Genomic DNA, 15,553 nt, shown 5'->3' with positions numbered 1-15,553 from the left:
CTTCTTAGAAGCTATTTCATTCTTTCCTCCATTCTTTCCTTAATCTTTCACAAAATGCCGGGAGAGCAATGAAGATAATGCTCTCAGTTTTGCCCAAGGCCAACTTTACTACTGAGTTTAAACTACAGATAGTGGTTGTTTCAAAAAGTATAGATAGTATGTGTGTTTATATGCAATGTTTATCTTGACTTTTAAGAGATTTCAACAGAAAAATGGTGGCTATTATCAGAGCTGGATATTAATGTTAGGTGTTATCCTTTGATAAAGATAACTAGCTAATTTAAATCCACCCCCTTGGAGTGATAAATCGTTATATTGTAAAGTGTGACATATGGAAGGGATCCCAGGAACTCATGGAAAAAATTAGTTTTCATTAAATAAAGACATACCTGTCTTTCATTAATTGATAGAGGTTTTCTTTCATATATTCAAATATAAAATAAAGATGGTCATTTTCTCTGATAACTTCTTTCAGTTTAATCACATTGGCATGGTTAAGTTTCTTCAGAGACTACAACACAGCAAACAAACATTAAAATTCTTAAAGCAAAGTCGGAGAGGTTGGCAAGATCTCATCAATGGTAAGTATGAGTTACCTTATATAATTTTCCATTTCTTCTGAATTCATTAATGAAGTTTTAGTATCTGTTTCATGTCTAAAAACATTTGAGAACACCTTTTCAAAGCAAGCAGTAATTGTTTCAAGAAATGAATGTAAGTGTAAAAATAAACCAAGTCAACAAGAGCTACCAAACATTTCAATCTGTCACTTTTTTCTCAGTCCATTAAACAGGACTAATGTTTTTATGACTTGATCATGTAAAATTCCAGGCAAAAGTCTCCAAGAATTTACCCAACTCATACAGCATAAAATATAATGAAATGGCATATACCAATTTTAAAAAGTTGTCATTCCTTTGGTAACATGAACTAAAATACTTCAGGAAGATAAAGGAAAAACAAAAGAAATACAAAGATCTTTGGACTGCTTCCCACACAGAACAGAATACTCTCCTCAGCTACCGTCCTCTGAAATGTAAGAGGCATGAGGCGGCACTAAGGCCTTCTTGGGTTCATCTCTGGGATTTTACCTTAACTTCTCTCAAGTTCATACATTCATCCCAAGAATAGAACTTCCTCTTCATCCTGAAATAAAAAAAGAAAAGTTGAGTGAAGATTTGCAAACACAAATGACACCATCAGCTTTCTTAGTTCCCTGGGCAAGCTAAGATATCTCTCTTCCCTCCACCTTGAAAGGAAATCATCTGCCTTCTACATTTCTCAAGGGTATCTGGTACTGGTAAGACTATGTCTTACCTGAAATTCTGTTTTAACAAAAAGGTGAAGGAATTACCATTAATTTTTCTTTGTGGGTGAGTTCCTAAATTTCTCTAATCAGTTAATTGTGCTTTTCTAAAAGGGCCCCTTCCAAATTTCCTCTCTTTCTGGAACATAAGAGATAAATATGAAACACTAAGGTAGAATGGGGAAAATCACAACTTTGGTAGCGAATTTAGTGAAATGACTTGATCTGACAACTTCTATATCATTACCTCAGCTTTAAACAAGAGGAGCATAAAGTTAAGTGATTTAAGTCAACAAAAATTCAGAAGCAACCAAACATTAGAAATAGCTTTCTTGAATTTTGTTCTTTACCCCTTTCCATCACAATGTTGGTTATCATTAGGTATAAATATACCAAAAGTGAATGTAAGGTAATAAAGTAATTCTATACACCATAAATAGAGCTTATATTTTGAGATAAGAAAAAACAGGACTCAATCCAAAAAAATGTTTCATCAAGTATAGAAATTACAAGGCTGGATTATGAAAAATAAAAATCCCCTATGCCCTACTCCTCTCACTTGGTATTATAATCACCTATTGAGATGTTCTAGAAGATTCTCAGGAAGCTTAAAGTTATGTTTATTAATTAAACTAACTCCTATTGGAATTATCCTGCATCTCTACAAGAGTATAGTATGTATACAGGAGAAAGGAAATGAGTAGAGGAAAGGCAGGACACCATGGCAGTCAAGATGTGGGCCATGGAACTGCCTGCCTGGGTCCAAAATCCTTGCTCAGGCTCACGGACTGCATGACCTCAGAACAATTGCCTAATGACGTCTCTCTGCCTCACATTCCATAGCTCAAAAGAAGAAACCACTGCATGAGAAAAGCTTACTGTAAACTGCTTAGTTCAGCCCTTGGTAAACACTAGCTGTTCTTATTTTTACCAATATCTACAATCAGCTACAGTAAGACATGAAAAGCATCACTGTTATTATTTCTACAATATCCTGGGTGAAGCAGAATTTCACTTACACTTACTCAGGTGCTAGAAATTTATGGAGCTTGAAGAGGTTTCGGCCTTACTGACTTATCAAAAGATACTTTTCAATGCTATAAAACTACAAATGTCTTGCTAAAATAATAAAGGTAAATACAGCACAAAGATCAATTTAAAATAAAAGTCAATGCACACAGAGCTATTAAAGTAGTTTGATAAAGTGACCAAATCCATCACAAACTGCATATATAATCAGCTATGAGTCTTAAAAAGTAATTACAGAACTTTTTCATCCAATTTTCTAGGACCTACATAATTATTCAAGTTACTTTTCACAGTTGAGTACAAATTAAAACTTTCATTCTGCCTGAAAATCTGTACTACCTAAATCCACATGTGCTAATATGCTACTTCCTTGCCAGCAATTACTACTTTTCAGCCATCCCACCCTAAGGCAATGAATATATCTATATGCAATAAATACGCAAGTTTCCTTACAGAACAGTTGTCCCAATTTTATCAAACAATTTAAAGAAATAAATTTTAAGGAATTAAACCAATTTGTTAGAACAGCTAAGAAAAGGCAGTTCTTTCTGGGTTCCCTGCCATCTTCCCTTCCATTTACTCATTCACCAAATGCCTCCTAGTGCCAGGTCAACGAATGAATCGGAGATGGTTACCAGGTGCTGCCCATCTAACAAGAAAGAGACTTCAGACTTGTTAACACAAAACAGACATACATACAAATTAGTTATAAGGACCATGAGATAAAGGACTCTTTAAAAATACATAATGGCCAGTCCTTTTTGGTAATGCAAGGTGACAGTTGAGACCTGAAAGACAGAAGATGCCAGTAGGGAGAGACTGAAAAAAAAAGTTTCTTTTCAGCCAGACAGACACAGCTAGAAAGAGCTTGCTAGTTAAAGGAAATAAAAGACCCTTTCAGGCTGATTTTATTTCTTCAATGCCCTGAGCTAATTTTCATGGCAATTCCCAACAAGTCAGCTTAAGAAAATGATATTATTATTAGCAGGTCACCTTTTCTGCCCTGCCTTTTCTAAAGAGCACATATCACCTTCTCACATACCATATAGTATACTTATTTATTACAGTTGGTCCCCCTCTCCTCAAGTGTTAAGCGCCTCGAGGACACCTTGACAGGTTTTGACACATAGCAAGTGCTCAATAAGTATTTACAAAGTGACTGGATGGATGTCTCTACTCACAGATGGACTCCTGAGGAGACCCTGAGAAAAGGAATTTCCTTGCAAGTCCTTAAAGGGTGGAGAGCTTACTAAGTAAATGTTAATTTAATAAGGTGAGGGGATCTTACTACCATCCTCTAGGGTGAATTCTGTTACAGTTTTTTAATGGCAGCAGATAACACAAAGTTTCTCACCAGATATCTAAGTTCACATTTCCCAAAATAAATTTTCAAAGTGGTAGTTTGTCTTGCTCTATATAGTATTCTCCCAACTGCTAACCACGCATCCTCCAACTCAGCCTAGCCAGTTTTGACTGCATTTCTAGACAGCTCAAAAGCCTTGCTCACTGCTTGCTGACTTTAGCACAAACTTCCTTCTGCATGTTCACATTCCCAAGATGTGCGACCCTGTCCCTCGTGTACTCGCCACCACGCTGCACCTCGTTTTCCCTGGTCATCCCTGCACTGTGCGAGTCCTCAGACTGCTCTCCTCTCCCTTCTCCACATCCCTCTTACCGGGTCTGATTCTAACAGCCAGCCACACCCCGACACCTGTCTCCTGGCTCTTCTGTTTAAAAGGTTTACAGAATGAAAAATGCCCACTTCCAGATAATCAATTTACCTTCGAGGGGACATGTGTATTGTCCACTTTGAACATTAAGGATAAGCAGCTCTTCATCTGCTGCCCAAAATGTATCCAACATGGAACTTAGTTTTAATTTTTAATCTACCATGTATGGATTTAAAGTGTTATACAAAGTTATGCTTAGGATATTTATGGCCTAAATATGTAGTACCTAAAATTTTATACCTCCAAGCATGAGATGATGGTCTTGATTGGATATTATGGAATGTAAGTTACTTTGATAACAAACAAGGATAAATTGAGACTGGAGAATAAGGGGCCCAGTATCTGTAGTTTCAGAAGTTTATTTCTTTGCATCAGGCTTAAGAGAAATGGTATAGCCTTCTGTATGACTCCTATAAGAAACATAAGGTCAAAAACTGTCTTCATGCTGTCTTGTTCAGAACGTTTAAGAGTAACAGCTATGTGTACATTCATGTTGATAAGCATGCTAGTAGCCTGGCTTCATAGTTCCTTAACTCCAGAGATGTTCAGTGCTATCCCAGCCAGTCACTCATGAACACCTTGTTATCGTGGGAAATGGTTCTCAACCTAACTTCAGACTGACCATAAACTCCTACCTTTCTACCATCATTACTATTGGATTTGCTGCATACATCCACTTGTTCAACACGTGGCTTTGCTTGCCTCCTCATCCAGCTTGGATCCCACAACCGGCCTTTCCACCACTATCCCCTCAAGAGCACGTACATATTCCAAATGCCCCCCACCAACATTCCACCACTCCTGCTTGCCATCCCCTGGTCTCTGCTCTTTGTACAAATCGGTGAAGGCACAAAGAAAAGTCATGCAAACGCTCCCATTTGCTCCACTTTAGTGTTCACCCCATGTATCTCAGTTGGGCTTTTACCCATACTTGGTGATCCTTCCACAACTTTCTTAGTGACTTGGTAACAGGTCCTCCCCAACTGTTCAAAGCTCAGTGCCTCTGCTACCTCACTTCTTACTACTCCTCGCCCTACTGAAATCTGGCTTATCTCCTCTCTGTTCCACTGGAACAACTCTCACCACAGCCACTAATTACGGCATCTTCCCCAAATCTAAGGAACACCATGCCAGATAATATTGTTTGGATACCAGAAGGCCATTTCCAGCCTCCCACCTTTTGCCTCCTCGTATAGAGGCTGGAATTGTAGCTACTCACTTCTCAGCCTTCCTAGGACCTAATGGAGATCATGTGATCCAGTTCTAGCCAATAAGATGCAGGGGGAAGCCACCAGGGGACTTCTGGGAAAGAAATTTTACTTCCTGATTGAACATGAGAAAAGAATTTGCTTGTATGATTCTCCCTTCTCCCTGCCTTGAACATGGATGTAATGCTTGGAAGTGAGGTAGTCACTATGTGGCCATTAGGTGATACATTTGAAGACAGGCAAATTCTAACAGCTCAGTATGAAGATGATAGAAAAGGCCTGGATTCAGTATCTGGTTAAGCCTTTGAAAGAGCCCTGGAATCAAACTCCAGATTTCTTGATAAAGGAAGAAAAATAAACACCTCTTTATTTAAACCATTTCCATTAATTTGTTTCTGTTACTTGCAGCAAGAAGCATTCCAAAGTAACCCAGATGCTTTCCAGTCATTAATTACTACTTTTCCAGTTGAGCACTTTTTCTTTAGATCTTTCCTTTGGGTCCAGGTATTTTCTACACTCTCCTAGTTCTTTCCCTACCTCTCCAGTGACTCCTTTTCAATCTTCTCTGTGAGATCATATTCCAGGGTCCATTCTTTATATGTTGGGGTTCCTTAGTGATCTACAGCAAGACCTCTTTTCTTCTCCCTCTGTTTCAATTACCATCTGTAGACTAACAACTCCCAAAGCACCAAACCAGACCTCTGTTTTTGAATTTTAAATGCAAATATTCAACTGCCTACAAGCATCTTAAAGTTATTACATCCAAAACTTTACAAAACTTCACCCAAGCCCAAGATTTCCCCTTCCCTGTCATAGCAAAAGGCACTACCACTACCATTTAAGCCAGAATCCCAGGACAGCCTGGATTTTCACCCATTCTTCACTCCTTCCCCATGCTCAGTCACCAGTCCCTACAAAGCTTGCCTCTCTAAATGTCCCTTGAATGCTTCCATTTATGTCCATACCCAATGTTATTTTCCAAGATCAGGTCCTGCCACCTCTAACGCAGATGACTGCACCAGTCTCCTAACTGGTCACCTTGTGTCCAGCCTTGACCACTTTAATCAAGTCTCCTCTCTTTTGCTAATGGGATTGTTCTAAAGCAGTATTGGATCACATCTACTCTCCAGCTTAAAATCCATCACTTTCTAGTCCTTAAAGTATACAAACTCCTTAACCTGGGTTCATGACTTCACCCCCTGGCCTCATGTCCCTCCTCTGCCCCACGTGTCATCTACACTATGGCCACCTACCCCTATTTCAGTTAGTCGACTCCAGTCAGGCCTCCAGGCCCACACACCTATTGTCCTTAATGCCTGCAGCATTCTTCCCTATCCTCTTTATCTTGATAATTTTTCTCATTCCTGATATCTCATTTCCTAAGGGAAGCTTTCCAAGATACTTCTCCCGATAGTTTGTCTGTACCTGCATAGGACCCAATATTCCCACCACACAGACTTATATTTTCTGTTTAATTCACATTTAATTCATTGGCCTTCTTCACTACATTGTAACTCATTTATACCACTCCCATTTTGTCCTGAGCACTAAATGTAGTAGGAGCTTAACAATTACGTGTTGAATGAATAAATTCTCTTTAAGCCTTGCATGTGACTTTTTTCACTCATTTTTGCCTCGTCCTTACTTAAATTAGGTACACTGTCTGGTACACTGTGGATCCTTAATGTGGCAGACACTGTGAGCTGACTATCCATAAACCACTCTTCTCTTCCTCTTTACTAAGTAAAGTAACTCAGCTTTTATTCATGGCTCCAAAATGCCCAGTTAAGGACTCAGTTTCCCAGCCTCACTTGTAGGAGGTGTGCCACGTGACACACTCCTGGCCAATGAGAAGAAATCAACAGCATTCTGGATAGGATGTGGTCTTTCCTATTTAAAAAAGAGTGCAGTAGCCGACAACCTCAGCTCTTCTCCCATTTCTTCTTGCTTGGAACTCATATTCAATGCCTGGAGCTGCAGCAGCTATTTTTTTTTTTGAAGACAGAAAAACATATGTCTGTGATAATAGCATTGAGATAAGGCACTAGCCCTGGGCTGCCTATCTCAAGACATTTTATTATGTGAGAAAAATAAATCCCTATTGAAGTTACTTTTGGTTAGGTTTTTTATTTCATACATCAAAGCATTCCCAAATTGTATACTGATGGCGTCTTCTCAGCCATCAATCTATTTGACTTCTTACAGTATTTGATACCTCAATTCTCTCCAGGCTTTACCTAGATCTACACAGGTAAGGTCCAATTCCCCATTGTATGAAATTGAAGAATAAAATAATATATGGTTTTGCCACCCATGAGGAATAATGAACATTTTGTTACATAAAGCAGAATAGTGGTAATAACCCTGCATGATTTCATCACCTCAACCCTCATTCTTATTTTCTTAGTCCCCCCAAAACCACAGCTTTCATGAACTGTATGTGTATCTTTACAGTCCTTTAAAAATATTTTTACAAATTCATTTATATATAATGCAGTATTTATTTGTGTGAACTTATACAGTCATTTAATCTATAGATAAGGATCATTTCCTCTCACTTTGGCTAACACTCATACCTCATTTCTTTTTTTTTTTCCTCTCTTCTTGCATTAGGATCATCAGTGAAATCTTGATCGGTAGGGGTATAGCAGGCATTCGGGTCTTAAAATGAACTTTACTGGTAGTATTTCTACTATTTGCCATAAAGATAATGAATTATACGTCTTATCAGGTCAGGGAAGTTTCTTTTTATTCTTGTTCATTGAGTTGTTATTTTTTTCAATCATGTATGGGTATTAAATTTTATTAAGCCCATTCAGTAAATTTTTCATTTTGGTTATTGTACATTTTACATTTATTTATTTGCTAATAAAGGCTATTGGCAATAGTTTATAAAATTATTTCCTCCTATATGAAATGTTTCTGATCATAATAACTTAGTTTTAATATTTGATAAACATTTATTAAAGCATTTCAGTTTGAGATTATCATCTTTTGTTTGATGTGGTGATCAGTTTTCAGGATGTGACCTGGTGGATGCCAACTACCATGTCACGAGGACAGTCATGCAGCTCTCTGGCAAGGCCCATGTGAAGAGGAACTGAGATCTCTTGCCCACCACGTGGGTGAGTGTTATGGGCTGAATTGTGTCCCCCCGAATTCATACATTGACGTCCTAACCCCCAGTGCCTCAGAGTGTGACCTTCTTTGGAGAAGGAACCTTTAGAGGTAATAAAGTAGAAATGATGTTATTAGGGTGGACTTGAATCCAATATAACTGGTATTCAAAGAGATAAGGACACAGACACAAACAGAGGGAAGACCAGAGTGGACCCAGACAGGAGACGGCCGTCTTCATGCCAACGAGAGCAGCCTCAGAAGAAATGAACGCAGCCAGCACCTCAATTCCTGACTTGTAGCTTCTACAACTATGAGGAAATAAATCTGCTGTTTAAGCCATCCTGTCTGTGGTACTTTGTTATATCAGCCCTAGCAAACAAATAGGGTGAGCCACCTTGGAAGCGGCTCCTCCAGCGCCAGTCATCAGATGACTTCAACTTTGGTTGATATCTGACTGTCACCTCGTAAGAGATCTGAAACCAGGACAACCCAGCTAAGCAACTCCTAAATTCCCTGACCCAGAGAAACCTTGTGAATGCATAAATATTTGTTCTGGTTTTAAATCATTAAGCTTTGGGGTAATTTTTTTAGCTATAGCAGAGAATAAATACAGTAGATTAAAAAGAAATAATTAAATATTAGTTCTATTTAATTGGCAGGCTTAGGATTATATCATATGCCATTCAGAACTCAATTTGATATGACAAATACCATCTGATTTTGAGGCCTGTTGCTTTAATAATGAAATAAACTCTACTCTGCACTCAACTTTAAAGTGTAAAAAAATTCCAAATATCACCTTTGGTTCTGGTTCAAATTTATTACACATAAAAAGAAGACCTCTTACATGTGTTTCTTTATCAATGTAGCTGGACATACCAGAAAATTAAAATAAAGGAATCAGCAGAATTCCTCTGGGCACTGTTTCTCCAGAACGGCATTCCACATTAGCCCAGCAAGCCTGGGGGTCTCAGCTAGACCTCTCTTTGCTTGTACATATTCTCAAGCAAACAAAGGAGAAGACAGACCAGAATTGCAAAGGTGAGCTTTGCAGGGTTGCCCGCAGTACCTTTTGATGGCTACCAGCTCCCCAGATTCGTTGCTCTTGCCCATCAGCACACTCCCATAGGTGCCGTCCCCGAGCTGTCTCATGGTCGTGTACCGGTTCATCTTGCAACAATGATGCAGCAGAAGTTGTTGACTGAAATGACTTCTCTGTTGAATATAAATGTAAATGCTTCTTTACTTGTTTTTGCCTTTAGACTGTTGTCGCTACACTGGTGACAGGTTTGTCATCATGAAACAGCCTCTTCCCCCAAGATCATGTAGGTTCATGAGATAGAGCAGTAAGGAGTCTGCTAGCAAGGCAACAGGGCTTCCATCCTTATGCACACCCTATAAAGAAACAGAACCATCGTAAAGGGAATTCTCATTTAAGAATCTCTTCAACAAATTTACTGGTAACCTGCAGCACAGATAAAAATTGTAAATAATATAAATAGCAATGTGTTAAATGTTTGCCAGCACCTCATTTGTGCTATGTGGAATGAATTTCACATATAACAGACTGACAATACTCATTTGGTGAATGCTTCATATACATACTACTGTGCTATTTATCTTAGGAATGTTCAATTAATTTGGCTTAATGATTGTATGAGTCCTTTCTTATTGACTGTAATCTATATTATTCCAAGTCAGTTCTTAGAAAATCAGACATCCGTGTGATATAATTCTTTGAATCAACTTTTGCACCATATTTAATTTAGTCCATGATCCCTTATGTGAAACTCCTGGACCAGATGTGTTTGGAATCCAGGAATTTGCATATTTTAGAAAAGTGTTACAGTGCATATACCATATGTTATGTAACAGCTCCCAAGCAGCATCTTAATGTAGCTGCAGAAAAATGTGTGAGAAGTACACTTAAGTAAAATAAATGAAGACATAATTTCTAGAACGTAAGTTCAGAGGTAAGAAAATGCCAGGCCTTACATCATTTAGATCATGTTTTGTTGCAAATTAGTTCATACAACTTTACTGGAAAAATTTCATTTTCAGAGCTCTGTGGATTTTGAAACTACAGATAAGAGCTGTGGATCTGTGTATCTTAGAAGGGCACAGGTTTCAAGAGGCTGATTTTATTATGCAATTAAAGAAAAACAACAGCCTCAGTGTCCACCCCTCACAGTGCTCAGTAGTTTCCTCCCATCGTTTGGTCTCAGCTCCATAATTCAAGGAACTGTTTCTATTTCATACCTATTTATCATTCTTACCTTGCTTTTAAAAGTCTTTATTATTCCGTTACAAGGCTTGTGCTTAGTGACCGATGGTAATAAAATGTTTGCACCATTAAAAGAAATCATTTGGTTTAAAATGTCTTTTATGATTTATTGCTTCAGAGAATATTTTTCTTTCACTGTAGCACTGTTTCCATCTCCACAAAATAAAATCCTAGAAATTGTTTTTTTATTAGATGCAGACATTTAGGACTGAAAAGGGTATGTTGCGTTTGTCAAAGTACCTAAGGTTTCCAAAAACTGCCCTACAGGAGAAGGCAACACACATGAGCAGAGAAGTACAGTAAAACTATGTTGCTTCCCGTGCACAAGAATATATTTCTCTGAAGGAAACTTTATAAGAACCATGTGGGGCTTTTAAGTAACAGGGAATGTGTATTAATTTATCATTTATTTTACTTCTTATAGATAATAAGCCCTTCAAAGGCACATATAGACTACTTTAGGTTATGCTAACTCCATGGCCAGCATCTTGAAAAAGATGATGATGATAGATTTCACTTCTATTTAGGGGTTCCCTCATTTTTCTCAGCTTAAGTCTGAGCAAATGGTCTCAACAAATGCCAGCAGATGATTCCCCATTTGCCTGAAAATTAAGTTTTTTGTAAGTAGTCTACATTATACATTGACACAATTCTGAGTATCGAGGCATATATAGAAAAAGACAACATCTCTCTTCATGGTTCCTGACCAAAACATGTTGTTTGCTTTTCTTAATTTTTCCTTTACCTATTTAAGGAAATGTAATATGGAAAGATATTTTGGGTTTTTGTTTTTACTATGTACTATAATTAAACAAAACACAGACTAAAATGTATTTCTTCCAATCATGTAGAATTTTATTAAATCATATTTGGCAATTTACTAGCAACTTGTTAAATTACTTGACATTCTTTTCTAGCTACCTTGTTTAAGGTGACATATACCTATCTCTTTTAAAGAAAGGTGCTTTCTATAGGTTTACTTATCCCTTCTGGTTAAGTAATAATATGGAGAATATATTTGTCCAGAGGCCCTAATGTTCATCATATCAGTAAGACTGTAAAATAAAAACACAGAAGGATTAAGTGACCTATTATCAATCAGGAACCAATAATAGAGTCAGTCTCTAATACTTGTATCAGGCTTGAAGCTGTTTGTTTTTTTGTGGTGCGGTCCCCAGCTTCCAAACAGCACATCCTTACCTAGCTTTTACAATCACTAGTGCGGCAAAAAGAACTATGCCCTCTTTGCCCCAAAACTATGCTGACTCTGCCCCACAACAAAATATGCCCACCTGACCTCCATCATAATACTCCTAAGCCAACTCCCCAACATAAATACCAAGATGCTCCTGACTGACTGGAAATTGCAAGTGGGGTTCCCTATCCTGGGGCTACATTTGGTCCCATTCCTGGGAGGGCACTGTAAAGATAAGAGGCCAGAAATAGTGAAAGGAAAGAGAGTATGAGCTGGGTGGAGGGAGTCTACCCAGAGCTTCCCTCAGGAAAATAATTTAATTAAGAAATTTGATGGGAAAACAGCATCATCTTTTCTTTGCAATTTCTTTTCAGGTTAACACGTAACTGAGGACATGCACTGAGGGTCTGAGAGGTAGAAAGTAATGTAAGCAAGTCTGGCAAAGGACATATTGCCCAGGTGGGAACAAAACTTTGGAGGTAAGAAAATGCCAGGAATAGTAGTAAAAATTTTACCCTTCGATGACATAACAGCCTCTTAAAGAGGAATTAATTGGGTCTTTCTCTTCCACTGCTAAGAGTGTCAGCCACTACTATCACCAATACTATTAGCAAAACAGATCATTCAGTCACTGGTGACTCTGCATTGGCCTGGAAGCCCAGGCATTTCTGGTGTGGCGATGGTAGAGCTTCATCCAAGCCCAAGCAATGAACTTCCACACCAACCAACTTCCAAGTAAACACAAAGTTTGTTTATGAGAGGATGGCTGTAGCATAGGGCACACTTACATTCAAGGAAGAATAAATAAGGGACACAGCCAATTCTCAGCTTCTTTTGTGTGAGGGGTGGAATGGTGAAGGTAATGGATATAACATACTTTTTAAAAGGTCTGATTGGTGGCTCTGAGAGAACCTGTACAGTTTAAGCCCTACCTAACTTTTAAGTAAAACAAGATTACATACCATGCTCCAAAACAAAAACTTTAGAAAGGTTTCTTTTGATTCATATTAATTACAAAATAAATAGCTCTCCAGGGTGAGAAGCTATTTCAGCTGTCCCCTTAGGCCCCTGAAACTGTAAGGAAAATGTCCTAATGTAAAGAGTCATAAAGTTTTTTTAAAAAGTCATTATTCATGCAAAAGATGGCAGTGTGAGGGGTGAGACAGAGGCTTCCTCCTAAAACCACATATAATATGAAAATATAATTAATACAACTAATCCTGAGAGAGCAACAGGAAAGAGGACTGCACCAGACTGCATACATCTGGAGAAAAGAGCAGACTTCATGGAAAAGGGTAGCATATCAAAGCTGTGGCCTGGCGGGACCCGAGCCCTTCCCCCACTCCAGCTCACCGGCAGGAGGAAGAGAAATGGAGCAGGGAGGGAGTGGAGGCCTGGGACTGCTGAATACCTAACTCCGGAGATCTGGTCTGGGAGCACAAACCTACATTTCATGGTGCTTTCATGACACTCGCGTGATTACACAGTTGAAAAGCTAAGACAGGCAGGATTCCTGGAGAGACTGAGATTACAGCCACTTGTGGAAAGCAGGGATCCATATCCGGCTGCTCTGGGACAAAAACTTATACCTGTGTGCTCAGCCCACTGGTTCAGGCAGTGGAGACAGGTATAGCGGCCGGGAAGAAGGAAACAGCTCTTTCCTCCTGCCAGGCACCAATCCCACTCCCCTGTGACCACTGACATTGCTTCAGGGGCTGAGCAGCTCCAGAGAGTAGAGCTTCTGGACACTAGAGGGTGCCATATACAAATATGAAACACCAAAGGAACCTGGTACAAAGTAAAATTAATATAACCCCTGAATAAGATGATATGGATCTCATGACTCTTCCTGAAAGGGAGTTCAAAATAAAAATCATTAACATGCTAATGGAGGTACGGAAAGATATTCAAGAACTCAGGAATGAATTCCAGTCGAAGATCCAATCGTTGAAGAGCACAGTGGAGGGTATTAAAAGCAGATTGGCTATGGTGGAGGAGATGATAAATGAAATAGAAACTAGAGAAGAGGAATACAAAGAAGCTGAGGCACAGAGAGAAAAAAGGATCTCTAAGAATGAAAGAATATTGAGAGAACTGTGTGACCAATCCAAGTGGAACAATACTCGCATCATAGGGGTACCAGAAGAAGAGAGAGAGAAAGGGATAGAAAGTGTCTTTGAGGAGGTAATTGCTGAAACCTTCCCCAGTCTGGGGAAGGAGATAGTCTCTTAGGCCATGGAGATCCACAGATCTCCCAACACAAGGGACCCAAGGAAGACAACACCAAGACATATAGTAATTAAAATGGCAAAGATCAAGGATAAAGACAGACTGTTGAAAGCAGCCAGAGAGAGAAATAAGTTCACATACAAAGGAAAGCCCATCAGGCTAACATCAGACTTCTCTGCAGAAACCTTACAGGCCAGAAGGGAGTGGCATGATGCAATGAAGCAGAAGGGCCTGGAACCAAGATTACTTTATCCGGCAAGATTATCATTTAAATTTGAAGGAGGGATTAAACAATTTCCAGATAAGCAAAAGCTGAGAGAGTTTACCTCCCACAAACTATGTATCTCTATAGTCTATTTTGGAGTGACTGCTATAGATGGAAGTGTTCCTAAGGTTCAATAGCTGTCACCAGAGGTAATAAAACCACAGTAAAGAAAGTAGAACAGCTAATTACTAAGCAAATGCAAAATTAAATTAACTATCCCAAAAGTCAATCAAGGCATAGACAAAGAGTACAGAATATGACACCTAATATATAAAGAATAGAGGAGGAAGAAAAAGGAGGAGAAAAACAAAAGAAACCTTGCATTGTGTTTGTAATAGCATATTAAGCTAGTTAAATTAGACTCTTAGATATTAAGGAAGTTAACCTCGAACCTTTGGTAACCACGAATCTAAAGTCTGCAATGGCAATAAGTACATACCTATCAATAATCACCCTAAATGTAAATGGACTGAATGCACCAATCAAAAGACATAGAGTCACTGAACGGAGAAAAAAACAAGATGCATCTATATGCTGCCTACAAGAGACTCACTTTAAGCCCAAAGACATACACAGACTAAAAGTGAAGGGATGGAAAAAGATATTTCATGCAACTAATAGAGAGAAAAAAGCAGGAGTTGCAGTACTTGTATCAGACAAAACAGACTTCAAAACAAATAAAGTCACAAGAGACAAAGAAGGACATTACATAATGATAAAGGGGTCAGTCAAACAAGAAGATATAACCATTATAAATATCTATGGTCCCAACACAGGAGCACCTACATATGTAAAACAAATACTAATTCAATTTAAAGGGGAATAGAATGTAATGCATTCATTCTAGGAGACTTTAACTCTCCACTCACTCTGAAGGACAGATCAATCAGACAGAAAATAAGTAAGGACACAGAGGCACTGAACAACACATTAGAACAGATGGACCTAATAGACATCTACAGAACTCTATACCCAAAAGCAGCAGAATACACATTCTTCTCAAGTGCACATGGAACATTTTCAAGAATAGAGCATATAGAAGGCCAAAAAAGAACCTCAGTAAATTCAAAAAGATTGAAATTGTACCAACCAGTTTCTCAGACCACAAAGGTATGAAACTAGAAATAAATTACACAAAGAAAATAAAAAATCCCACAAACACATGGAGGCTTCACAACATGCTCCTA

General features: G+C 38.5%; 1 protein-coding gene across 4 annotated transcripts in view; it reads right to left on the bottom strand.

The window, feature by feature from the left end:
- The window catches only part of MAK (male germ cell associated kinase), a 69,601-nt gene that overhangs the window by 39,402 nt on the left and 14,646 nt on the right, over positions 1-15,553 (bottom strand). For 3 of the 4 annotated variants that reach the window (XM_073224616.1, XM_073224618.1, XM_017652830.3), the window contains exons 2-4: positions 9,463-9,788; positions 1,092-1,146; positions 390-511 (exon numbers count right to left, since the gene is read on the bottom strand). In XM_073224616.1, coding sequence (XP_073080717.1) covers positions 390-511; positions 1,092-1,146; positions 9,463-9,563 — 278 coding nt within the window. In that variant the 5' untranslated portion in view covers positions 9,564-9,788. The remainder of the gene's footprint in view (positions 1-389; positions 512-1,091; positions 1,147-9,462; positions 9,789-15,553) is intronic. The other variant, XM_073224617.1, reaches the window with a different exon arrangement.

This window comes from Manis javanica, chromosome 16 (assembly GCF_040802235.1).
Source record: "Manis javanica isolate MJ-LG chromosome 16, MJ_LKY, whole genome shotgun sequence".
Lineage (NCBI taxonomy): Eukaryota > Metazoa > Chordata > Mammalia > Pholidota > Manidae > Manis > Manis javanica.
This window is presented reverse-complemented; position numbering and strand designations above follow the sequence as displayed.